Genomic DNA, 25,721 nt, shown 5'->3' with positions numbered 1-25,721 from the left:
TTGTATGGTACTAATATGCTCCCTTTTAGAGGTATAGTTGCACCTTTGAGGTTACTGCCCCAGTAAAGGGCTAAAATACAATTATAGTATATTTTATTTCTAACTGTGTAAACAAAAAAGGCCTATGAAATGTTAAAAACATGGCTTTAAAATCTAATATTAAGTCAGTATAATTACTGATTATATTCTTTTAATAATTTAAATGCAGTAATTTATAATTAAGTTTATTAGGTATTGGTATCGATATCGACGATACTGGGCTTGAAAATATCGGTATCGGATCGAAAATAAAATAAGAGGTATCGCCCATCCCTATTAAAGACCAATGAGATTTGAGTGCTGGCTGTGCAGATGCAATATTTGGCTGCACCGAATGAACGAACACACCCCTTCATAAACCGATTCGGTTGTGAGTCTGAATGGCACTCTGAGCGGCATTAGGGTAGAAGATTTAAAAATGGCCGATAACCATAATTACAATACATAGCCTAATTAAAATGACATAGGCACGGTATTAAAATGATTGTTGAATTTTATATATAGTTTTATAAAAATCATGCAAATATTGACACTCGTATTTTTGAGAGTCGAATTAATCGGTTGAGCCAATGATTCATTCATCGTCACTCCTGGCGTAAACCTGCAGAAAAGCGATTCTGAACGAATCTTGGATGAATCAAAGTCCCCAACAATAACAGATATGTTTTCTTTCAAATATTCAAATTTTATGGTGGAGAAATATGTTTTTTTTTTTTCAGTGACAGATTCTTAAACTTTTACATCCGAAACCACAGGCGTAAGCGTCTGAAGCTGCCCAAAGCATCCCGACTTGGTAGGCTAAAATAAGTAGGCTAATGAAAGGTTTGTGCCTCCACATCCGGTCTCAAATTATACCCACCAAAATCCATAGGCTATATCCGCCATAAAATAGAACTTGTCATAAAAGTGAAGTACTTGTAAAAGTGAAAGCTGGAAGTGCTTTTGCAGTCTAGTTCAGTTCAGTTTGTTCTCGCACGTTAACGTGTTGACATGTTACATATGTTTTCCACTTACTTCATCGCTCCAGTGAAGAAACCAAAGGTACAGACGAGGAAATGTGAGGTGGCTTTTCCCTACACCTCCGCGCACGAGGACGAGCTGGAGCTGGTTGTCGGGGAGACCATCGAGATTCTCAGAGAGGTGAGAAGTTCTATACATTTCTAGAAACTTCATTGATAAGAGTCTTATGTGGTTTCGTATTGCAGTTACTTGCATCCTTGTTAACGTTAAAGAATAGTTCATCCCAAAAAATAAATACATAAATAAATAAAAAATTATAATTATAATAATGCAAATAACCAATTTACTCACCCTTAAGTCTTTTCAAATCCATAATATTTCTCTCGCTCTCTCTCTCTCTCTCTCTCTCTCTCTATGACAAAATGTATACCCGTTATACACAGTACTATACTGGATAAAAACACCCATCAAATGAGTAAATGTATCTGGGAAATGTTTGTGTCCTAATGAAATTTTATATTTATAAATATTCTGCTATAATTTCTGTTTTATCTGGCAGATTGAAGATGGGTGGTGGATGGGAAAGAAAAATAACCAAATAGGAGCCTTTCCATCAAATTTTGTCAAGGAAATTTTTGTCCCTTCAAAAGGTGACGTTGTACACTAAAACTGGAACTTGCATTTCTTTTGCATCACATGCATACTAGGGTTCCCTCCATAATTGTTGTGACAAAGATTGTTGTAACTTGGGCATTCTATGTTTGTGGTGAACCTTTGTGGTATTTTTGTAATCTCATGAAGTCTTTTGTGGACAAATCCACACATGCTTCCTGAGAAGTGTTTCTGTCAGACATGTCTGACTGTTTTGATTGAATTTTGGTCTCAGCTTCAATCGTTTCTTCACTTTTACTGGCAAAACTCTGGTCCTTATGTTAACAAACGCAAATAACAGAGTCCAAATTTTATCAGTAGCCTAGAACAAAGACTAAATGCTACAAGTTTAAACGGTTGAGTAATCACAAACATCTGTGAAGCCATTGGTTCTAAACAGTATAGTGTCATGAAATGCCTGGACTATGTATAAAAAGTGTTGTATTTTCCCTGGTGAAACCAAACTGTAATAAAACATTATTTAAAAAATAAAGAATAAAGTAAATAAAGAATAAAATAAAACATAATAATAAAAATGTGTTTTTGTTCCGAACATTATGGAGGGCGCTGTATGTTTGTTACTGTCTTACTGGACCCTCTTAATGTTCTGCAGATGGCAAGACAACTGAAGTCAAATCCAGGCCTAAACTCTCTGAAGCTGTCTTCAATAAAGAGGTGAAAATTCTATTCTATTCTATTCTATTATATTATAATTTATATATTGTAATATTCTTTTTTTCATACAGGGAAAAGTACAACAGAGACCAAGTTTAAGGAGAAAAACATCAAGTGGTGAGAAATCTAAAAACATGCCATAGCGTACAGATGACGTTGATTAAGTAATTAAATGCTGTTTAGCTGGTATTTGAGGTTGTACACTTCAACTTGAAGAGGACTGAACACTATTCCCATGTTACACAGTGACAGAGAACACGCAGAGTCTTAAGACAATGTGTATGCAGTTATCAGTGAATGAAAAGATCTATTCTTAAAGGACTTCCCTAAGGCCTTCATACCAGAAGAGCAGCAACATGTGCTTTCAGATTCACCCACCAAACCTACCTGGCAAATCCGTTGAGGAAAAGCCCAAGTTGCTAATAAGTTAATTACAACGTCAGTACATTTGAAGTCACTAAATTCATATTTAATTTCTCAACAGTGAAGGAATGTTGTCAGGTCATGTTCGACTACAAAGCTGTTGCCGAAGACGAGTTAAACCTGAAGAAGGGAGACGTCATAGCAATCATCAACAAGGTGTGTAATTTGTGACCAACTGAATGCTTTCTATTTATACAGCACACAGCACATTTTCTAATGAAAAACAAAGTTACCTCAACAGATGTGTATGTAAAGGATAATGTACAGTCAGCTGGTCATTGCAGCAAAATAATAAATGATGATCCGGTGATTAGAATGCCAACACAAAACAATCTTGAATCATTCTAAAGAGGTGTGTTTTGTGAAAATGACAGCATGACTTTACATTACCTTGCTTATTACATGTTTACTTAAATAATTACTTAAACCAATAGTTCACCCAAAAATGAAATTGTTGTCACCATTTACTCACCCTCATGTCGTTTCAAAACCTGCATACATTTTTTTCTTATGTTGAACAACACAAAAGAAGATATTTTGAAGAACCAAACAGTCCCCATTGACTTCCATAGTAGGGAAAGAAATATGCTGAAAGTCAATGGGGACCATCAACTGTTTGATTACCAGCATTCTTCAAAATATCTTCTTTTATGTTCAACATAAGAAAGAAACTCGTACAGGTTTGGAAGAACATGACAATGGAACGAAATGATGACAAAAGGTTCATTTTTGGGTGAACTATCGCTTTAACAAATAAGTAAATAAATGCACATGAAATTGATTTGAGTTGAAATTATGCTACCATTTTATGGTTCTGTTATTCTTTATGCTACCAAAAGACCATTCAAAGTCTTTTATGCTCATATAGCTAATATTACAATAAAAAAGTTTTCTATTTTAAAATATTTTTAATTGTAATACTAAATTTTCTTATTATAATCAATATTGAAAACAGTTGTTCTGCTTATTATTTTTGTGGAAACTGTGATAAATCTTTGATGAATAGAAAGTTCTAAAGAACAGCATTTATTTGAAAACGAAATGTTTGTAACATTATAAATATATTTACTGTCAATTTGGTCAATTTAATGCATCCTTACTGAAAGTATTTATTTCTTTCAAAAAAAAAATCTTACTGACCTCAGATTTTTTTGAATGGTAATTAAATGAAACGAAAAGGGCATAGAGTGATCTCATATGTGTATTCTAACTGATTACCTCCTCATTTGGTTGTTTATACCCCATATACAAGTTTGTGTCTTTTCCTGGGCAATGATTCAGCTTTGTGTTTTTATTTTCTTTTTCTTTTCCCTAAAGTCCACTGAGGACGAGGGCTGGTGGGAGGGGGAACTGAACGGACGCAGGGGCTTTTTTCCTGATAACTTCGTCATGGTGATCCCAGCGGATGCTCTTCATGTGAGTGTGGGACAGAGAAATGTTCTCATGATTGGCCCATTTGTGCATTGTTAGAGAATGGGAGTCTCCCTTTTGTCAACACTGCTCTGGGCTGTTAGTAATGGGCTGGCTCAGAAAACCGATTTTAGTTTACAAATAGTTTAATTTTTTTTAAGATGGAACAGACTGGAGGTTATAAATCTGTTTTTAATACCTTATTATTATTATATTAAAAGAGATTGACTTAGAAGAGAGGAACACTAAAACGGTGACTGGATTCCTCCAACATGGAAAGAGTGTGAGCTTTATCTTGCTCAGAAGGACTAATCTATATTTTGTTGACAATTTCTCGTTTCTGACGCAGACTGGAAATGCAGGTCAGCCACCGGTGAGACATGGCTCTCTGAAAAACGCAGGTAAGACATCAGCACCTGTCATAGTGGCAGGGCTGGTTCGACAAGTCTGTTTCTTCAGATTATACCAAACATAGCTGGAAATGTTGCTAGAAATAGCATTAAAAGATTTTAGGGGGTGTGTGAGCTGGTTCGATAAGATGTAAAACATGTAGTGGCACGTGTCAGGGCGTTGTTACTGTCAATTCAAAACTAAAGTTTGTAGGTTTTATTCTTGCATGGCGTGACCCATGGCCATTACTTTAAAAAAACTGCTTTTGCACTAAATTACTACTTTCTGTTTTGTGAAAGTAGTATATTTATCCATCTTTATTTTAGTATTCCATTTTTAGCAAGTTATACACGAGCACAATTATGCTAACCTTGAAAAACTGCATTTTGTAATATACAATTTGAATTTTTGTGCACTGCTTTGTGTCTTTATAAGAACTCCGATGTCCTCTTCAAATAAGTATATAGTTCATCAAAAGACATGAATAAATACCACATGAATAAATAACAGTTAAGCTGGAATTCATCATATAAAATAATGGCTCTTATATGACTCTTTCAATAATGTTCTTGAAATCAGAAACACAACCTTTATTAGACATTAGACACTGCTAAGATTTTTTTTTTATCTAGAGGAAGTTTGTGCCATTTCTTTACTTATATAATGTATATATATAATATATATAATGTCTTTATTATTATTATTTTCACATAATGCAAAAATAAAGACAATTGAATAGCTTAGTTTTTTTCCCTTTTACAAAGAATATAAACATTTTATGAACATTCTGTTAACTTTATACAGTGCTCAACAGCCCTTATTATTAAACTATATTATATTTTTTCAATCAGCCTGACTTTTCTGAGGAATTAACAACTTTGCAGCATGTTCATTTAATATTAGCGTATGTTTGGTAGTTCACAAAAATTCTCTGATGGAAACTACAAGCTGTAAAATACAGTTTCAGCACCTGTTATTGACAACTGTCATTTCTAGGACAGGAAGTAGGCTTTTTGCTCATATCATGTTTTGTTTTGCACTCGAGCATGAGTATTTCCCCTCAGGCTGATCATATTTTGTTTGCTGCGGAATGTAATCTGTAACAGTATTAAAGTGGCGTTAAAAGCCTGGAAATGTGGTGCAAGAATCTCTGTTCATTACTTAAGTTTTAAATCTGACTTCACACACATCACATTCATTACCACAAACCGCTCTAAGAAACACTGATGCAGCAGTGTGGGGCTGTGACAGGAAGTCGTAGGCCATGAAGAGATGTCATGTGAGCAGACTCTAGAGAAAGGCAAGGGCAAAGTGGAGCACCCCTGTGCTCTCTATATATAAACGCTTTCATATGAATATAGGGTTGTATTGTTGGAATACTGAAAAACTCACAGGGTATGTATAGACTCTGTTTATTCTTCAGTATTTTCAGTTCTTGGATTTTCATGTTCTCTACATGCTAGATGTGTTTGCAGTTGATGTCGCTTGTCGCTTGACTGCATGGAATTAGAAACGTCTCAGAATGTGGTTTTTAATAGTTTTTTTTTTTGAAGATTTGCTTTTAAAAGAAAAGATCTTGTCATAGTAGTCCTGATGGTAGATGAAACAATGTTCTGTATGAGAGAGGATGTTCACTCAAAATAATTACATGTGATATTTATGGCTTTGCTAAGATCTTTGATTTTATCTTAGATTGTGACTTTAATGTCTTGTTTGATTTTGACTCCACAAGAGTAATTCTGAATGAGCACAGAGATCTGGCCTTTTTTTTTTGTTCTGCAAGACAGTTTAATGGCTGTTAATACTTGAACCCATTTGGATTTATTAAGGGAACCCATGAGATTTTTTTGTGTAGCCACAGGAAACAGCAGCTCTTTTGCTCATTTGTCAGGGAAAGTTGCCTGTTCCCATGCCACTGAGACCTCCAGCATGTAACCCGTGTAGTTGTGAGAATGCTTCAAAGTGATGTTTATTTTGTGCTGTTATTCTAAAAGTGTGTAAAGGGCAAATTATGAAAAAGAATGGCAGCAAAAATTGCTTCAAGGGTGCAGGCTGGCCTCCTCTGGTGTTCTTTGGACAAGACATAACAGTCCAAAAAGAAGCAAAATTGATAAGGGTGAAGAATTGTTTTGTAAGATATGGAGAGAAAAAAACTCCAAATGGATAGAGCCACCACTGTCAGATCAAACGTCATAATACTGACTGCAAAATCTTGTATCTTCTTATATCTCAGTGAACCAGATGCCAGTGATGGACCAGAACAGCTCTGACACGAACACAAAGACGGAGACTAAACGTAATAATTCTGAACACACCTGTAAATATCCTTGCTTAAGTGTAACATCCTATCTTGATAATTGATTTATATAGTAAATGCACATCTAAATTTTGGATTAAATGTTTAAATTACACATGTACAAAATGTATTACTTCAGTAGATATTTGAGCTAATTTAAAAGCACTGCTGTCTGAAGAATTTGCCTATTATGATAATATTTATCTCTTGTCTTTGCACTCTCTCCTCTTTGCTCAGGTGACAAACCGGACACTAAAGACCTTCGAAGTGACCCACCTGGTAAAATTAAGTTGCCCGGTCTGCACAAACCACCCGTTCCACCACCACCAGTGAAGGAGAAGCCCATAAAACTAGTACCAAAGTAAGTGACGCCTCAGCAAATCATCTTTGAGCATACAACCTTCTGTGATGCTTTTCATCACAAGTAATGCCAAAAATAGAAGGAATCTGAAACAGAGAAGTTTTTCACTACTTCACCAGATAAATGAAATCATGAATTTCCTTTCATCGGTTAGATTTATTATGCTAAAGGGACTGAATTCCCCCTCATTAGATGATCATTTAGCATTGTGTGTTATTCTAAAGGGCCTGTGAATGCTCAGTCTTGTAGAGAGCAATGGAAATTTTATGAGTTGCTGAGGGACTAAACAAACCAAACTGCCTGTTTCCTGTTTTTCTGAGTGAGACTGTGTCTTCAGGCAGAGCAAAAAGAAAGAACTGTCATTCTGACTGAAATGCATGCACAAACTAAGACATTACAGCCAATTAACAGTTAATCTTACATTTTCCACAACAAATCAAAGTGGTGCATTGTTTGAAAAAAGCTCACGGCACTCTAAAACACATTAGACACCACGTTACGGATGCTGATGTTTATTTTGATTTCAGTGCAGAGAACGATGCTATTAAATTGAAACTACGTTGAAAATCTGTGACTCCTGCTTGCTTTGTATTTGTGTGTTTTAAGTACTCAGACGTTTCTGAAATGTATTTTAATGTGTTGTATGTGTGTAATATGCATAATGCCTATTTCCCCTTCTTAGAAATGAAGAGCCACAACCTGTCTCACCTAAACAACAGCCCCCAGCTTCGCCAGTACAGAAAGAGGTTAAAGAGAAGACCCCTGACCAGTTTGACGGTGTAGATGTATCCTCGGAGAAACTGAGCCATCCCACAGCCAACAGAGCCAAACCTCCACAGAGAAGACCACCAACAGCCCTCACCTCTGACGCACAAGTGAGCCTAACACACTCATACACGCGTCAGGATTTGAGTTGATTGGAGGATTGGTTGATTTGAAGTTGATTTCCGTTTAATACTCGAAATGAGTCAAAATACTTAATCACACTTGAGGTGTGCCTCTCAAGCCAAATCATGCCAAGGGTGGTGCATGAAGAATGATGATTAAAAATTAAGAAATTAAAAATTAGGGCTGTCAATCAATTAAAATAATTAATCATGATTATATATAACAAATATAAAGATGTAGTCAAGTTAGTTTTCAAATTAATTCTAATGTCTTGACAAATAATGCAATTGACATCTGTTTTTCATAAAGGTTCCAGCTGAAATTGACCACAATGAAACTTCAGAAGAGAAAGATGGATTACCACAAACTATTCCAGAGGTTTGGATAACTCTTTATAATAACTTTCATTCACAATATTAATACATTATATAATGCTTCACAGATCAGATCAGCTCATGTGCCTTCAAATATAAAAAAAAACATTTATACACAATATATATATTGATATTTGAAAGTACATGAACTATTGATCTGTTAAGCATTATATCATGTTTTAAGGACCTATTAATGAAAGTTGTTTTAAAGTGTTACCAAAGGTTGGAAACGTATTGATATTACATTATGGAATTATATTTGTCTATAAAACATCTCCTTACATGTCTGGTATATACTATGAAAAGTTTGAAGTCGGTAATATTTTTGATATTTTTGAAAGAAGTCTCTTATGCTCACCAAGGCTGCATTTAATTGATGAAAATACAGTAAATACACAGAAATATTATTACAATTTAACGTAACTTTTCAAATTTATTGTATTTTGTGCTCAAGAAACATTTCTTTAGGCACACTAGTGCTGCTTAATATTTTTGTAGAAACCTTGATGCATTTATTTCAGGATTCAATGAATAGAAAGTTCAAATTAACAGCATTTTCTTTGAAATCTTTTGTAGCAATATAGAAGTCTTAATTGACACTTTTTTTTGTCAGTAGTGTACATGTAAAGCATTTGTTAACATTTCGTTATCTTGTCCTGGGAGTTACATCTCTCTTCACCCCTCAGTTGCTCAGCTGCTGGTATTTTTCTCACAGGGTACAGAACCTCAGTCATCACCTTCCACCAAGACAGAGCAGGTAGCTAAAACCACGTCACCACCCAAGACACCGCCTGAAAGCAAAGCTGTGGCTCAGGAGGAGAGCACATCACTGGCCTCTGTGCTGACAGAGCTCAAAGATATCCGCATGTCACTGGATCTCCTCAAAGCACAGCACGAGTGAGTATGAACCCCTAACTACCACACCTGAATGATCATATCACACATTTCTCTTATTGCAATATCCCTCTTTAATGACCAGGAGAGACATAAAGGAGCTTAAAGATGAACTGAAGGATGAGACGGAAAAACGAACGAGATTACAGGTAAGTGGTGAGATTTGAGTCTATTCTGTGGGGATTATTACGTGCAGATAATAAAGTCTCGCTTTATTATATGTGCAGTGATATGCATCTAAAACAAACTTGTAGAGTTCACAGAAATACTATATTAAAAATGACTACACAAATCACATATTTATGGCTTTACTTACTCAAAAGACTCGAAGTAGTGTAATAGAATTAGGGCAAACTTTATTTCAATTGCTTGAGCAACAAAGAAAGAAGAGGAAAAATACAAAAAAGAAAAAAATATAAGTAGATTGCAGTGATTAGTTTTTTGCATCACAGTTTCTCATTCAGTTCTATACAGTTAAATCCTGTATTCCAAATTAAATCTAGTTGCCAGTGGCACATGAAAAAAAAACGTGATAATTACCGTCTTCATCCTCAAGAGAGCAGCAATGAGTTAAAAATACAACTTGTTTGAACTCCAAACATCTGAATCGCATAACAGTTGTCATAAACGTTAAAAATAGCCAAATATCTGGCAGTGTTAAACTTAAAAAATTTACTTTTAACAATATAATTTCTTAACTGATGGAGTTATTTATTTATTTACCTCAGAATAATGTCAACCAGCTTGATTTTACACTGTAGAATTCAAATATAGTCTCACTTTAATACTAGTCTCACCTTAATGCCAAGTACAACTAATATTTTGATATTTATAGGATGAGGTGGAGGCTCTGAGGAAAAAACAGTGAACATTGAACACCAGGAGTATTTCACTACCCCCCGTGGTCCTTCTCTGGGACATGGACATAAAGGCTACAGAACAACGATGTTGGGGGAATGGAAATCCAGCACATGTGACTGATTGATTGATGAATTCCTGGTTGAGTGGACCAGAAGCCAGAGCTTAAATCAGAGAGCAGAACTACAAAAGACTTCTGGTTTTCTCATATACTGCTTATCAGCTCATTTGGTTGTGGGAGTCCTCGGCATTCATTTCTTAAGACATATGTGCATTTTGAAATGTGTAAATATCAGACATCCAATATCTTATATTTTCATGGAAATTCAGGGATAATGTAAGGCCGTATTTTAAGGTATTAACACACTTTCTATTATTAATATATTTCTGTTTTGTGGTTGTATTCTGTAACAAATAAATCAATAAATAGTTCCACTTGTTTTTGCTCCAAGCCTGATTTACCCAGAGATGTTCTGATAAACATGTGCTGGCATCTTTTTTAATGCATAAATGTTTCGTCTGTGTTAAGATAATGAAACAAGATGGCTTTATTTTTGTGAGTGAAATATATCAGTGACGTACAAATACAGAACTGGTATCACTTTTATGAACGTAGCATATTAAAATATTAATTTTCTTTTCATAACCCCTATAACCTGATTGAAGAGAATCTTATGAAATTACACAAAACACAATCCGATTGGTTCCAGATCATTTGTGATGAATTATAACACAGCAAATGCTGTTTAAAAGCTCTTTGCTTGTCAAAAAACTGAATCTGAAAGTCCATTTTCCCTTTGTGAAGATGTGATGTGAGACTGGTGTGGATTTAGTTTCCCTTTAGACTGAAAACAGCATCTGGAAAGCATGTGGAACACATTAGCTCCTCATAGTCTGACTAATCATTGGGAATGGACAGTATTTAATGACATGCAGACTAATTCCAAATAATAGAAATATGTAGGTTGAATTACAGTGATGACAGTACCATCAATCAAAACAAATTTGTGACTTTTTTTGGGGCTCATCTGTGATGTCATGATGGTTCTATACATATTAGGTGTCCTATGAGCAGTTCTCAAGTTTGAGATTATGAGTTTATGAGCAGTTCTCAAATTTGAGATTATGAGTTTATGAGCAGTTCTCAAGTTTGAGATTATGAGTTTGAGCAGTTCTCAAGTTTGAGATTGAGTTTGAGCAGTTCTGAAGTTTGAGATTATGAGTTTGAGCAGTTCTCAAGTTTGAGATTGAGTTTGAGCAGTTCTGAAGTTTGAGATTATGAGTTTATGAGCAGTTATCATGTTTACATAGTTTACAAGTTTAGTTAAACAGTGAGGAAAGTTGTTTCTTTAGAAAATTCTAACATTCTGTTACATTCTCATGCAAACACTTTTTATTGGTACGCTTTGGTCTAATTGTTTGGGTTTCAGCATTTTCGATTTCAATGTAAAGCTCAATAATATTTAAATCAAACACATATCTTGCCATTATCTCTTCATGTCATTCCACATTCCATGGGATTCCCAGAAGGAATTTTTTTAACTAGAAATAAAACAATACAATAACATCAGTTTGGCGAGCAAATATTTAACTTAAACATGACAAACAAGATGCCCATAATTTTTTTTTTTTTTTTTTATATTTACATATTTTTATGCCATAAACATATTATTGTAAATGACTGATGGCATAGCCAAAACAACCATGACATTTATTGTAAAATATATAAAGATCTGACTAATTTGGTATTTGTTATTGATATATTCTGATGGCTCAGTGGATTTTATCATAGATGATTAGCAAATCAACCCTTGATTGTTTTAAACTGCATCTGCTGATTGGTATAACCATGTTACTCGGGACTCAGAGCAGGACCCATGTTGAGCAGGATGTTTTTTGGCTTTATTTAGGAATGCACAATATATATTGGAACCATATCAGTAATTAGTTGGTATTAGACATTTTTAAAATGTATCAATACTGGGCAATATTGGATTTTTCTGCTCATTTCAAAATCCACTTTTTTAATTTTACATTTTACCATAATCCAACTCACAAAATTCATCTTAAAATAATATTGCAAGTAAGTGAAGTAAGTTTTGTATCATACACAACATCAATGTTGTGATGCCTGTTTCACATTGTAGCATTAAAAACAATTGAATTTAGCGTTTTAAAATGTAATTAGACAAACTAGTATAAATCATGAAAATAATTCTCTCATCTGCATCGAATTTTAATTTCTGTTCTGTTCATTTCTGTTCAAAAGTTTGGGATCGGCAAGATTTTTAATGTTTTTTAAAGAAGTATCTTTTGCTCAGCAAGGCTGCATTTATTTGATCAAAAATAGAGAAAAAACACTAATATCGTGAAATATTATTATAATTTAAAACAACAGTTTTCTATTTTATTATACTTTAAAATATAATTTATTCCTGTGATGCAAAGCTGAATTTTCATAATCCATTACTCCAGTCTTCAGTGTCACATGATCCTTCAGAAATCATTCTGATTTATTATCAATGTTGTAAACAGATGTGCTGCTTAATATTTATTTATTTATTTTATTAGAACTTGTGATACTTTTTTAGGATTCTTTGATAAATAAAAAGTTAAAAAGAACAGCATGTTCAAATGGAAATCTTTTCTAACAATGCCTTTCCTATCACTTTAACACATCCTTACTGAATAAAAGCATTAATTTCTTTAAATTCTTAAAAAAAATAACTAATCCCAAACTTTTGAACAGCAGTGTATATCGCCATGTAGCTTTATAATCTATGAGTTACTGCATGATTTGACAGAGGACTTAAAAATAGTACAAATATATCAAGAAAAAAAATCTACACACAAATAAGCATGGTGCAAAAGTGCATTTGCTTTCAGTGAGTTTCTAATAATCACCTACAATATACAAATACTTTTTAAACATCAATTCAGACGTCAAAGTCTAAGATGATTTTTTTAATAAGCACCATGATTTAGGGACTGATAGCAACTTGCCCGGTCCAAATGTTGCATACAGAACAGCTGTACCCGTGGTCTGTAGGATTACAATAACATATGTAAAAAATTGCAAACGCTGTCCATTAACAGTCTTTCAAAGTACTGCACTCAGCCAGCGAAATGTCCAGGAGTGTTAGTAGTAGTGCACTCTTCCAATAGTGCCCGTCCCTGTTCCCAGGATGTCCGGCTGTCCGTTTCTCCAGATTTCCCTGATGATCCTCTCCCTTTCCTCCAATCGCTGTGCCCGCTCCAGCTCCTCGGCTGAGGTGAACACGTTCCTGCTCAGTGTCCCGTCCGGCGTGATGAGATGGTTGCTCATGGGGATCTCTGTGGTGCTGTGCCGGATGGAGGAGTCCAGGCCTCCTGCATCTTCCTCCTCCTCATCATCGCTCTCCTCGTCTTCCTCCTCCTCCTCACTATAGTCTTTCAGCTGTTTTTTCTCCGGCGTGGGGGGCGCCGTAGTGGTCCGAGGCTTGCAGGAAATGCGGATGACCAGGAGGCAGAGAGTGAGCACCAGGCCAAAACAGACACCGATGACAAAGTAAAGGCCAAAACTCTCTGGATTGGCTGGATAGATAGAAACAAGTCTAGTTTAGTCACTGGAACATATTCATATGAGTTTGCTGTTCTTTTAACCTGAGTTGCATGTTAAACATGGAAAAAGCACTGACCTTTAATGTGAGCATAAGCAGCAATAGTGTTGCTCAAGAAATCCATCTCTTTCCTTTTCACATTCATCCTGGCTTTGTACTGTGTTTTCTAACCTACAGGATAACAAATGTAAAATACTTTTGATAAAGGTGATTGGTGCTTGTTTTCAGCACATGCTTAAGTGTGACTGCTAAGTGTTTTTTAGGGCATTGCTAATGTGTTCTGGGTGGTTTCTGACTGTCCTAAAAACACTGCAAAATTAATATTTTTGTAATCAGCATTTTTTATTTTATTTTATTGTTTTTATTAATTGATTAATTTATATTGCTGTATGAAGCTAGAAAATCACAAAAAAGAGGCAATCAACAAGATGTAAAATTTTGTTATAGACTAATATTTTTTTATAGATCCTTACAGTTCTATTTTTAAGGCAAAATTTTTAGAGGTGAAATTAGCTGCATATGTTTAGATTATAAAATAACAGTACGTTTTCAAATAAAGAATACATTCAAAATTTTAAAATAAAAAAATGTACAAATTAAATCAGCTAATTTTTTATTCTAAAATTCTAAAGGTGAAATTAGCTGTAAATATTTATATTATTTATATTATAAAATTGAGTGAGTTTTCAAATAAAGAATACATTCAGAATTTAAGAAAAAATTCTAAAATCTAAAAATCTAAAATTCAAATAAATTAATAAATAAATGCAAGAATTTCAAAACAAGGCCAAAGGTCATGCTTTTTTATAGATTCTTTCAGGTTTTTTTTTTTTTAAATGTTATCAAAAAACGGTTTTGTTTTTAAAGGCAACATTTTTAGAGAAATTAGCTGTAAATATTTACATTATAAAATCACAGGTAAGTTTTTAAATAAAGAATACAGTCTACATTTTAAAATAAAAAATGTAAAAATTAAACCGAATGAATGAAAGAATGAATGAATGAATTTCAGGCCAAACAAAAACTAGGCCAAAGGCTTCTGTGTTCCAAAAGAAAAAGTAACAGACTAGTCAAGTCACTGAGCTTTTCTTCTCAAATTCTCTGGCACTGTGAAGCACAGCATAGACTCACTATATATAACTATTCAGTAAAAACATCCTGAAGTCTACAACCCATCCCTGCGAGCTCCTGTTGTGAGGTTGAAAGGTCAGTATTGCCAAGAGCTAGTGGGGCCAATTTCCCTTACAAATCTCCACCTAATGATGTGTAGCCAGTAGTCAGATTCTTTTGTATCTGAATAAAGGACATGATTCAATACTCTTCCCTAATGTCGTCCATTCAAATACATCTCCAGCCTTTTCCTTTCCTGCTTTGTTTGCGTCCGTAGTGTATTTCCTCTCTGACTCTTTTCCCTTCTAACTGTGAACTCCCAAGGAAGATTCATATTTCCAAGGACCAACAAATACAGCCACACCCTCGCTCGCATACAGTATGAGGGCAAGAGTTTGAGGTTATATTTATAACCCCAAACAAACATATCCTCCCTATGACAGTATGACAGTTCTGTGCCTGGTTCTCATCTCAATCCACAACGCGTTGCAGGCGCCACAGAAATCGTGGAGAACTGGGGTCATGTGCGTCTGCCGGATCTTGCCACACTTCCTGTGTCCCCCACTCCTCTTTTTTATCCCATCCACTACAGTCACACAGAACTTCCTGCCGACTTTGGCTTTTCTCACTCACTATTGTTTTCTGTCTGTGACATCATTGCTGTACACATAATGTTTAAGTTTGCAAACTCAGTGATTTAAATGGGCTTAAATGACTAAGTAATTACACATTATCACAGCATTTACAATTTGGCCTTACAAAAATGAACTTTTAAAGGCACAGTTTACCCAAAAACAGACCTGTATGACTTTCTTAATTGGAACGCAAACGATGTTAGTTTGAATGTTAACACTACGTACAATGAAAAAATATAGTAACCAGAGGCATTCAAGCACCATAAAAATGGCTCATTTGCTATATTCCAAGTCTTCTGCCATCATATGATAGCTTTGTGCTTAACTGTTTTTCACTGAAAATCCTAATATCTTTGAAGTACCTCCTTTAATATTCAATAAAAGAAAAAGCCCGTTCTAAAACATCAATTAAAATGTGATCATTATGAAATTATAAACAGTTATTTTCTAGAATAAGAAAGAGAGTGAAGTGAACAGAAGTAGCCTAGAAATAAATGCATTGAAATTTACCATATAATGCAATCAGTTCCTCCTCATGATGCACCTCATGGTTTTTTTGAGATGGATCAAGCTTCTCACTCTGGTTATGGCCTTGTGTCCTCAGAATATCTTGGGTCTTCGTCTACACAACGACAAAAGCAAATACAGAGAGAGAGAGAGAGATGCACACCCTTGTCAGACCACATCACATCTAAAATCACTGAGGCATCTGCAGTGCAAACAAATGTAAGGCGCCAGATTGCGCTGTGCACACAGGAAGTCAGCTTGAGATCTAACAGCCTAAAACAGATTCACATTTCATCTATGAAAATGCAATAAATCATATCCCAGATAGGAATCCACTACATGATGAAGGAGTCGTTCTCAAACTTAGCAGGAGTGAACTGAATTTGAAAATTTAATCACAGCGTGAACCGGCTGAACAGAAGCATCATGAATAAATATTTCAATATTAACCTCTGTGTTCATTTTTGTCAGCTTTCTTCATATGTTACACAGTACTAGCCTAAATTATTCAGTTTGTGCCAGTTATAAAGCTATGCTTCCAGACATCTGAAATATTTCATAGGCAGATGGTGTGAAAAAAATTGCAGAAGCAGGAGGTTTCTTTCAGAATTGGTTTAGTAAAGCCCCTTTGCTTTGCAGTGCCGATTTGGATCTAGCTGACTCTTGGAAGCTCGTAACGTGTATAGAAACCACAGCCAGTGATCATTACAAATTTTGACCCACATGGCAAACCCAGGAATGACCCAGAAGAGAGACAGTATGAACATATTTCATTTGGAAGCTGGATCAAAATGCATGTTCTTGTTGGGTTCCTGTCTGAATTACTGCAGTGGCTGATCCAGAAAGTCTATAACACAGATGCACTAATAAAAATTACAATAATCTTGTTACACAAAAATATCTAGCTGACTCTTGGAAGCTCGTAACGTGTATAGAAACCACAGCCAGTGATCATTACAAATTTTGACCCACATGGCAAACCCAGGAATGACCCAGAAGAGAGACAGTATGAACATATTTCATTTGGAAGCTGGATCAAAATGCATGTTCTTGCATGTTTCTGAATTACTGCAGTGGCTGATCCAGAAAGTCTATAACACAGATGCACTAATAAAAATTACAATAATCTAGTTACACAAAAATACACAAAACACCAGAAAATGTAGAAATATTAACTTAGTAAAGTAATAATCTCCAGAAAAATGTTCACCCTACTAGCTCTGTTTAACTCTTCACTCACAGCACAGTCATGTCTGAGTGGAGTCTACTGGCAGCTGGAGACAAGTCTATCTAAACACCTATTAACCTGCCGTGTTGTTTTGTTTGTGTTTTGTTTTTCCCCTGAGGAGGAAATTATTTGCAGGCCTCCTGCCCTCATGCGATCCTGTCACTCCAACATCAGCGGTTTTCTTTCTCTGACCTCATGTTCTGCTCCAAAGCAGATGTTGCATTTAAACTTGACAAAGCAAAGGGGAAAATACCAATGTATGTTCTGACGTCTGGGGACATTAATAAGGCTCGGAGAACATAATTTATTAGTTTGAGCTAACTATAGTCACATGGTCAAAGTTTAAATGTTTAAATGTGCAGTTAGGGGCTCTTTCTACCTGCTCTGACCCTTAAAAATATCTCTTGTTGGTGCAACCCCATGTGGTCAGGTTCCTAGAGTCTTACTAAATAATATTTTAACTTGGAAAAAAAACTTTAATATTTTATAGTAATATATCTATTAATATAAATTACAAGTCCAGAGACTGTCATATCTGGTGATAATTCTTGTCTTTTCCACAATAAGACGTCCACAGTAGCATTTCCTTCCCCTAGATCAGTCTCAATTTGACAGGAAAAGTTGAGACCTAGTGCAAATACCTAAACAGCACCCCCTGATTTCTTTCTCTGTTTTTCTCATGAAGTTGTCTGTCCAAATAAAGAGTGCAAGTGGATGATTTGTGGGGGACAAAGTGACAGGCCAAAGATCTCTGGAGCGATTCCTTTTTCTGTTAATTGTTAAACAGAAGCTTCAGTCTTGACCATCGAGGGATGCATCGGTCAAAAACAATCCCCTCATTGTAAAGCACTAAAAAAATATCATCACAAAGCATGGACGGAATTTACTCCATGACTTTAAAGGCTATAACTGAATTCACCGATATCAAAAGAAAAACATAATCCGAGCAGCCTGCGCGGCCTTTTCGTTCATATGACACACCACCAGCCAAAACAAGCAAATGGATATTTTTGATACTAGAAATGTTCTCTGAGCCACTGGAATTTACTGCCACAGTGGTTGAACCACTTGTGGTCTTCTTGGCAAAGGGCTCGGTGACTGATACAGGACTTTAAATCTAAATATAACTGGGTTTCTTTGTCTCACTAAACTATTCCCAAACTGTGGACAGGCTGGAGGAGGTAATCTCAATATACAAACTACTCTTAATGACGACTTTATTCTGTCAGCCTCAGTAGAAAACAACTTTATCATGACTAGACTAGTGTCTGTTCTCCTAAAATGTCCTTTTAAGATGAAAAGTTCACTTCAAAAATGAAGAAAGAAAATGTTTTCCTCTTATCCCATAAACAGCTATGTTGGAAAAAGGAGTGAGGGGGGTAAAATGTGTCCCTGAAAGCACATTTGAAACTTTGAAACATTGCTTTTATCATCATTTTTGCGTTTGGCGGAACGCTACAATCCTAACATCCTCATAATCTTGAGTTTTTCCATAAACAACCGTCCAAAAGCGTTGTAAAATCGCTGACTGTGCAATCTCTCAGCCAACACCAAGCCCCTTGGGTCTCATTTTCTCCCATCAGGCAGATTTACCTGAACACCAGCCATGTCCAGAATTGTCTCAACAAATCAAAGTTAGAAGCTCAATGTAACTTCCAAAACCTCAGAGGTGAGGGTAACTGTCCAACTAGTGAACTTGGACACATTTCTACTGGCTGTGTTGCCTGTAAAACTGCTCAGGAGGGTTGCATGGTAAAAGCATTTGCTATGTGAATTATCTTGAGCTCCTTTACAGGCCTGGACCTCACCGTGACATTTCCAAAACAGTGTAGAGTGTCTTTCTTTCTTGTTTCTCTTGACAGAGAATCGAGCAGATTAAGCCGTGTAACTCATTTGGACTGTGTTTCCTGCCAGTAGCTCTTACTGAGGGGGATATTTAATTTGGAGCCAAGTCAGACATGTGGTTGCCATCAGATTCTTGACCCCTGCACCAAACGTGGAGTTGACCCTAAAGACGCATGCCAGCCGAGAAAGACGATACTAAACGAACGCCACACAACCTCCTTTCTTGAATTTCCTCAAATGCACAAATCTCTGCACAAACCTCACTCTCTAAAGGTTTTTCCCCCATTAAGGAATGTTATTTTTCTAACAAATATTCTAAACATTATGCACACTTACTTAAGATGAAGACTCATATAAATAGCCTAATATTATACAACAGTGACATTTATAATGTTACAAAATATCTATATATCAAATAAATTATGTTCTTTTGAACTTTTTATTCATCAAAGAATCCTTAAAAAAAGCATTTCCACAAAAATATTAAGCAGCATAACTGTTTCAACATTGATAACAATAAGAAACTATTCTTGAGCACCAAACCAGCATATTGAATGACAGTGTTTGGGGTAATGCATTACAAGTAACGTGAGTTACGTAATCAGATTACTTTTTTTAAGTAACTTAAGTAAAATAATGCATTACTTTTTAATGTAGAAGGAAATATCTGAGTTACTTTTTCAAATAAGTAACACCAGTTACTTTGTTTCCCATGTCTTGACTGACAGCTCTCGTGTTGCCAAGTTGAGAGAAATCGGGAACAAGTTCAGAGGCGTTGTGTGTGTGCTGTTTGACCATGATGCTTACTGTAAACATGATGCTTACTGTAAGTATAAAGACTAAATAGGAACATGTATTTATTCATCTCACCTGCACAAAAACAGATTCGGTATGAAAAATCTAAATGAATAAATGCAAACTCAGAATATTATACAAACCTGCAATAATTAAACATGTTAAATAAGACAAATTTATTTTATGTATTTAACCCCATTTTATTAACCAATGTCTTTGCTACTGACCTTCGATGATCCAATTCAACCATGCTAAGCAAAAACGACACATTTGTGTTATTGCTGAATAGTGTTGAACTTTCTTCTCCTGTGTAAAATTCTTCATGCAGTTTGTTTGAGCTGCACCATCTACTGTACAGACGTGAATTTACATCACTTTTGTTGTGAAAAGGGCTTTTACATTTGTAAAAGAAGAACTTTTATATATATATACAGTGGGTACGGAAAGTATTCAGACCCCCTTAAATTTTTCACTCTTTGTTATATTGCAGCCATTTGCTAAAATCATTTAAGTTATATATATATATATATATATATATATATATATATATTCATATGAAGCAGGGCACCTCATGGGATCTTACAAGTTGAGATCACATGACCAGCCATATACTACTGTAAATAAATTAAATAAACAATTAAATGAATTGTATTATTTTAGTGGGTCCCCTCATGTGGACAGACATGCTCTGAGATCACATGTCCAGCTGCATAAAAAAGTTTGTGAAATTATCTTTTCATTTGAAAAAAAAATTATGTTTTTTAAACAAATGGACTGAAAAGTGAAGTAATAATGAAGGTTAAGTAGGCTAATGAAGTCAGCTTAATGCTAATATTTACATAAGATGCAATTTTATGTCATGGCAGTGGAATTACAACACAGACGAACTGTATACATACTTCAAAGTACTTCCCCATCATCAACAAAGTCCTGTACATACATTCAGTGCATAGTGTCAGTATATGAATTGGGACTCAATTCAAAACTTCAATAATGCTACTAAAAGTTAAAAGCCTTTCTTCTTTTGTTGGGTGTTTGGTACCATTCAATGATCCTAATATAACAGAGGGTGTATTTGCCAGCCTGGGGTGTCAGTGGGGGTTGTGGCTGAAGGCTGTGCTCTTGGGTGTTAATGTGGACCAGATGTCTGTCTCAATGGAGCCAAAGAGCCTCAATAGTTTTCTATGTAAATGCAGAGTAGAAAAACACTTCTTTTAATAATGTGTGTTTCATGTACCCTGATCTTTGGCTCCAATCCACTTCTAGGGTCAACAGGGCCAAAACACTCTATATGGGAATGTGGGAATGGATGAGAGCGCAACACAGTCTCTACCCATTACTAAAATCCCAAAATAAAAGCAATTAAGACTTGTTTTAGTTTTAAAACCCTAAGGAGACCTATTATGAAAATGAGAGCGAGAGTTGTTTGGATTTAATTAATCACGTGCATCTGCAGTCTTGTTCCTGCTTGTTTGGGTTCGGTGTAAAAAGCACAGAAAGTTTGTGGGTGATGGGACAACTAACCCTCAGGTGATCCCGGCTCTAAAGCTCCACAAATAGCACAATGTTCTCATCTGCAGATCGATCTGAGCCTGGAGGCCTTTGGAGATCCCAAGAAACATGTTGGATCCATTATGCAGACCCTCTGATTACTGTACAACACAAAACATGTGGTCCATCTTTCCCATGAATGGGTGGGCATTGTTAACCCCATACTGGCCACAGAGCTTTATTAAAGCATTAACATAGCACAAATACTCAGGTTTGTGAGAGCAAACAGATCAAAGAAAGCTGTGATTGGCTAAGGTATTTAGGAGTAACCAATCACTGATCAGGATTCTGATACTTTTCTTATTTGTTTTTTTATTAAGTTCTATTACACTGTAAAATCTAATTAGTTGGGCTTACTTAAAAAAAGCATGCAAACCGATTGCCTTGAAAAAACTAAGTAAAGTGAAATAGGAATAGTATGTTGTACTGACAAATGCTTAGTTAGTATAGTTTACTTACACGAGAGTTCTAGTAACTAAAAAAGAACTGTAGGGGGTACTGGATCCTTTCATTTAGGTTTACTCATGACTTAGTATAGCTACTCACTGACTCCCAGAGTGCATTGCGGCATGAATAAATTATGCAGTTGCTTTGTTTTACAGTTGTTGATTTTATTTGCCAATTTTATTTGCTGTCTTGTGTCAGTAGTAGCACAACAAAAAGAGCAAATAAAATGGTTATTGTTACAATTAATGAAAATAAATGAAATTGAATTGTTACCATTGTTGTGATTCACGTGCTGAATATTTAAGTCTGTGTGTGACCTTAGCATATTACCACACATGATTTAAGGACTATATAAACCCAATTAAAATCATCTCAAGGTATTTATGAAAAATAAAACTTGAAAAAGTTCATAAATAAACACACACACAAAAAATTCACTAATGCTTTAATTAGAAGACAGGTCACCTTCTAAAAGCAACCTATTTATTACTATTCTTCCCTTGAAATCAAATAACTCTGACTTCATGAAGCATTGCTGCATTAACAGGAAGAAAATTATAGTCACATAAACTAAGTTCCAAGTGCCCAACCAAAGGGAATGCTAATCACCACTGCTTTCTTAATGTCATTGGTTCCTTTGTGTCTACTTGAATATTTTAAGTAAGTGTCACTCAAAACAGTAAGTAAATTGTTTTATTTGCCTTGAAAGTAGCTGTAACTTAATAAAACCTAGTAAGTGTAACAACTAAGTAAAGATAACTAATTAAATCTAAGTAAGGTAAACTATTGGATTTTACAGTGTACATACTTTTCCCTCTCTTTTTTTTCAGAAAGCTGAATTTTCAGCAGCCATTACTCCAGTCTTTAGTGACACATGTTCCTTCAGAAATCCTTCTTACAGGCTGATCTTGTGCTAAAAAAACATTTATTATTAGCAATGTTGAAAACACTTGTGGAAACCTTGATATATTTTAGATACTTTTAATAAATATATATGTGTGTATATATATATATATATATATATATATATATAATATATATATATATATATATATATATATACATATACATATATACATATATATACATACATATATACATATATATATATACTTGATTTATATGTACAAAAGAACAGAAAAAAGAACAGCATACAAAGAATGAATGATGTTTAACTTAAACACACTCATGTTCAATCTCATTCCAAGGGATTTACTAATTCCTTTAACTTTAATATTGCTCCATTAAACAAGATTGACACTCTCAATGCATTTGTAAATCAAGCCAATGGCATTAACTGAGCATTTCGTGCTATATTATCTGGGGTTTGCTGTATTGTTGGATTTAGGGATTTATTCTCTCAATCAAAATCCACAAGCTCATAAAAACAGAGATGTGGAGAGAAAGAATGTTAGGGATGCATTTAAAAGCACAGACTGACATAGTCATTAAACTTTTCAAATCTTCAGAGCAAAAGGAGTGTCAGTGTAAATATTCCTCTGAATCAAACAAACATAGATAAGGCATAGCGAAGCCCTTCCCTGTCTTCAAAGCAGTCATTTGAGAGTTGATACATTTGAGAGCCAATGAGAGTGTGCAGAATTAAGCATATATATCAAAATGTAGTCATTTTCAGAACCTCCGAGACAAATTCAGAGAGTAAAAGTGCACATCAGTGATTGATGCCGCTGATACTTGTGACCAAATGTCACTGACATCAAATCTCAACACATCTAATGGTGCCATATTTCATTTAAAGGAACACTCCACTATTTTTTGAAAATAGTCTCATTTTCCAACTCCCCTAGAGTTAAACAGTTGAGTTTTACCGTTTTCATGCTAACGGTGCTAACGGTCTAATCATATTCAATGATCTATGCTAAGCTACAGCTAAAAGTGCTACCGCCAGACCCGGAGATCGGCTGAATGGATTCGAAAACGGTAAAACTCAACTGTTTAACTCTAGGGGAGTTGGAAAATGAGACTATTTTCAAAAAATAGTGGAGTGTTCCTTTAAGAGTGGAAGGGAATGTCATAAGTGAATATAATAATAATAAATGTGGTAAGTGATACATTTTGGTTTGTTTGGTCTGATACATTTTGGTCTCACACAAAACTATTGTATTACTTTCGAGCTGCTCATTGCACAAAACTTAAGAAGATTTGCAATGCAATATAATATGTATATAATATTAACATAATATCAAAAGTCATAGGATGATTACTTAGTCAGCACTATATTTTGTGAGTACGTGGGTTGCTGTAGTCATCATCACAAAAATGTGGATACAGCAGGATTTACAAATGCATTTAGATTAGAGACTGACCTCTGACCTTCCCTAAATCGACAGACTATATTATCTACCAGCACTAAAGAAGATAAGGTGACTCACTGATCAACAGTAGAGAGCGACAGTGGAAGAAAGCAGATGCTCAGAGCAGGGTTGAACGGATTTGAACACAAGTCAGCCATCTCTAAACAAAAAGCAGCTGCGAGTTTTGCACATCTCTCCATCGGGATATAAATCAAAACTAACACTGCATGCCAAAACGAACAAAGACTTTAACAATCAGCTGCTCAAAGGTGCGAGACTTTGAATAGATTTTCATGTCAAAGGTAAATTTAAAACATTAACCAAAACATTACAGCTGCAGCTCTGGCCCGAACACAACTCAGTTATATTAGGGATGCTTCTGTCCAGAACTTGGATCAAACTCTCATATAGGAAAACATTTATACACACACATGCTTCATGCAGTGCAATCTAAAATAACTTCCATCTGCAAAGATGATATCTCTGATTGGTGGATTCATAAATCATAACCTTACAGGACATGATTCATGAGCATATGAGTCAACAAATTCATAGAGATGTGACATGTGCCAGAGCTCTATATTTACAACACTCAGCATCACATTCATGTAATAAATAAATAAATAAAATGCATTTTAGTTGCATAAATCAAAAATAAAAATATACATAAAATATCAAAGTATAAAAAAATATTCATTTTCTGTAAAAGCAAAATTGCTTAAGTTATTAGTATGTAACATTCTTTAAAAAAAAATTCTGGTTTTACACAGTCTTACAAAGTGAGGTTTATGCTCAAAACAAGAACATTGATAATACAAAAATAAACTTAATTCAAGACATGTTTTCAGAAAAAAAATACTATTTTGCCTCTCAAGAAAATACATCTTGTTTTAAGGATGTTTATATATCTTTACTGAAATGCAAAATAGAAATGCAGTGCAGAACATCACAGAACATTTCTTATATCTTATCAATTTTCACAGAGTGCAACAGGTTTACTAAAGTTATATCAAGTAATAGCTATCACTAAATATGGCATGACGAAAGGTCAGAAACTTACCTCACAAAAATCTCAAATTTGTTCTCCTACAGCATCACACACTTCATCAGACTTCTTGGGAAGTTTAGTCTAGAACTGACGGCATCAATACGTTGCAGCCCAAACTGAGAAGTGTCTTCACATTCCTGTCCAATGACTGCTCAGCTGCATATTCGAGTTTGTATTACAAGCAGCCGCGTGTTCACTCCCTTTCAGCCGTTCGCTACAAGCAGCAGGAAAAGCTGTCACAGAGTCCTCACACGCAGAAGGGAGAAAGACGAGGAAAGAGAGTGAGAGAGCTAGAGGGAGGAAAAGGGAAAAAAGTGGTACAGCCTTAAATGGGCAGGGTTTGGGAAAGAAAAAAGGGGAGGGAGAAGGGGTCTTTCCCCTGTTGTTAAGGAAACAGCCATGAAAAGCCAACTCCAGACCAA

At 35.2% G+C, this 25,721-nt stretch overlaps 2 protein-coding genes across 5 annotated transcripts in view; one reads left to right on the top strand and one right to left on the bottom strand.

Annotated features, from left to right (window-relative positions):
- sh3d21 (SH3 domain containing 21) overlaps positions 1–11,346 on the top strand; it is a 16,287-nt gene extending 4,941 nt beyond the window's left edge. Inside the window, exons 4-17 of one of the 3 annotated variants that reach the window (XM_016508904.1) lie at positions 1,067–1,179; positions 1,559–1,649; positions 2,264–2,325; positions 2,397–2,442; positions 2,810–2,904; positions 4,066–4,164; positions 4,508–4,559; positions 6,782–6,865; positions 7,082–7,205; positions 7,888–8,080; positions 8,403–8,471; positions 9,183–9,364; positions 9,447–9,510; positions 10,197–11,346. In XM_016508904.1, the coding sequence (XP_016364390.1) occupies positions 1,067–1,179; positions 1,559–1,649; positions 2,264–2,325; positions 2,397–2,442; positions 2,810–2,904; positions 4,066–4,164; positions 4,508–4,559; positions 6,782–6,865; positions 7,082–7,205; positions 7,888–8,080; positions 8,403–8,471; positions 9,183–9,364; positions 9,447–9,510; positions 10,197–10,229 (1,307 nt within the window). In that variant the 3' untranslated portion in view covers positions 10,230–11,346. The remainder of the gene's footprint in view (positions 1–1,066; positions 1,180–1,558; positions 1,650–2,263; positions 2,326–2,396; positions 2,443–2,809; positions 2,905–4,065; positions 4,165–4,507; positions 4,560–6,781; positions 6,866–7,081; positions 7,206–7,887; positions 8,081–8,402; positions 8,472–9,182; positions 9,365–9,446; positions 9,511–10,196) is intronic. The other 2 variants (XM_016508913.1, XM_016508924.1) reach the window with 2 other exon arrangements.
- Positions 11,347–13,170: 1,824 nt separating this feature from the next.
- On the bottom strand, positions 13,171–25,586 carry eva1ba (eva-1 homolog Ba (C. elegans)). 2 transcript variants are annotated; one of them, XM_016508886.1, is made up of 4 exons: positions 25,312–25,586; positions 16,074–16,185; positions 13,897–13,989; positions 13,171–13,792 (listed from the first exon to the last, which is right to left on the bottom strand). In XM_016508886.1, the coding sequence occupies exons 3-4, from the start codon at positions 13,961–13,963 to the stop codon at positions 13,359–13,361; spliced, it is 501 nt and encodes a 166-aa protein (XP_016364372.1). In that variant the 5' UTR covers positions 13,964–13,989; positions 16,074–16,185; positions 25,312–25,586; the 3' UTR covers positions 13,171–13,358. The 2 variants fall into 2 exon arrangements, with proteins under 2 accessions (XP_016364372.1, XP_016364378.1); XM_016508892.1 differs by lacking the exon at positions 25,312–25,586 and having other exon boundaries at positions 16,074–16,950.
- Positions 25,587–25,721: the final 135 nt, after the last annotated feature.

Source organism: Sinocyclocheilus rhinocerous, unplaced genomic scaffold, assembly GCF_001515625.1.
Source record: "Sinocyclocheilus rhinocerous isolate Xijiao unplaced genomic scaffold, SAMN03320098_v1.1 scaffold222, whole genome shotgun sequence".
Classification (NCBI taxonomy): domain Eukaryota; kingdom Metazoa; phylum Chordata; class Actinopteri; order Cypriniformes; family Cyprinidae; genus Sinocyclocheilus; species Sinocyclocheilus rhinocerous.
This window is presented reverse-complemented; position numbering and strand designations above follow the sequence as displayed.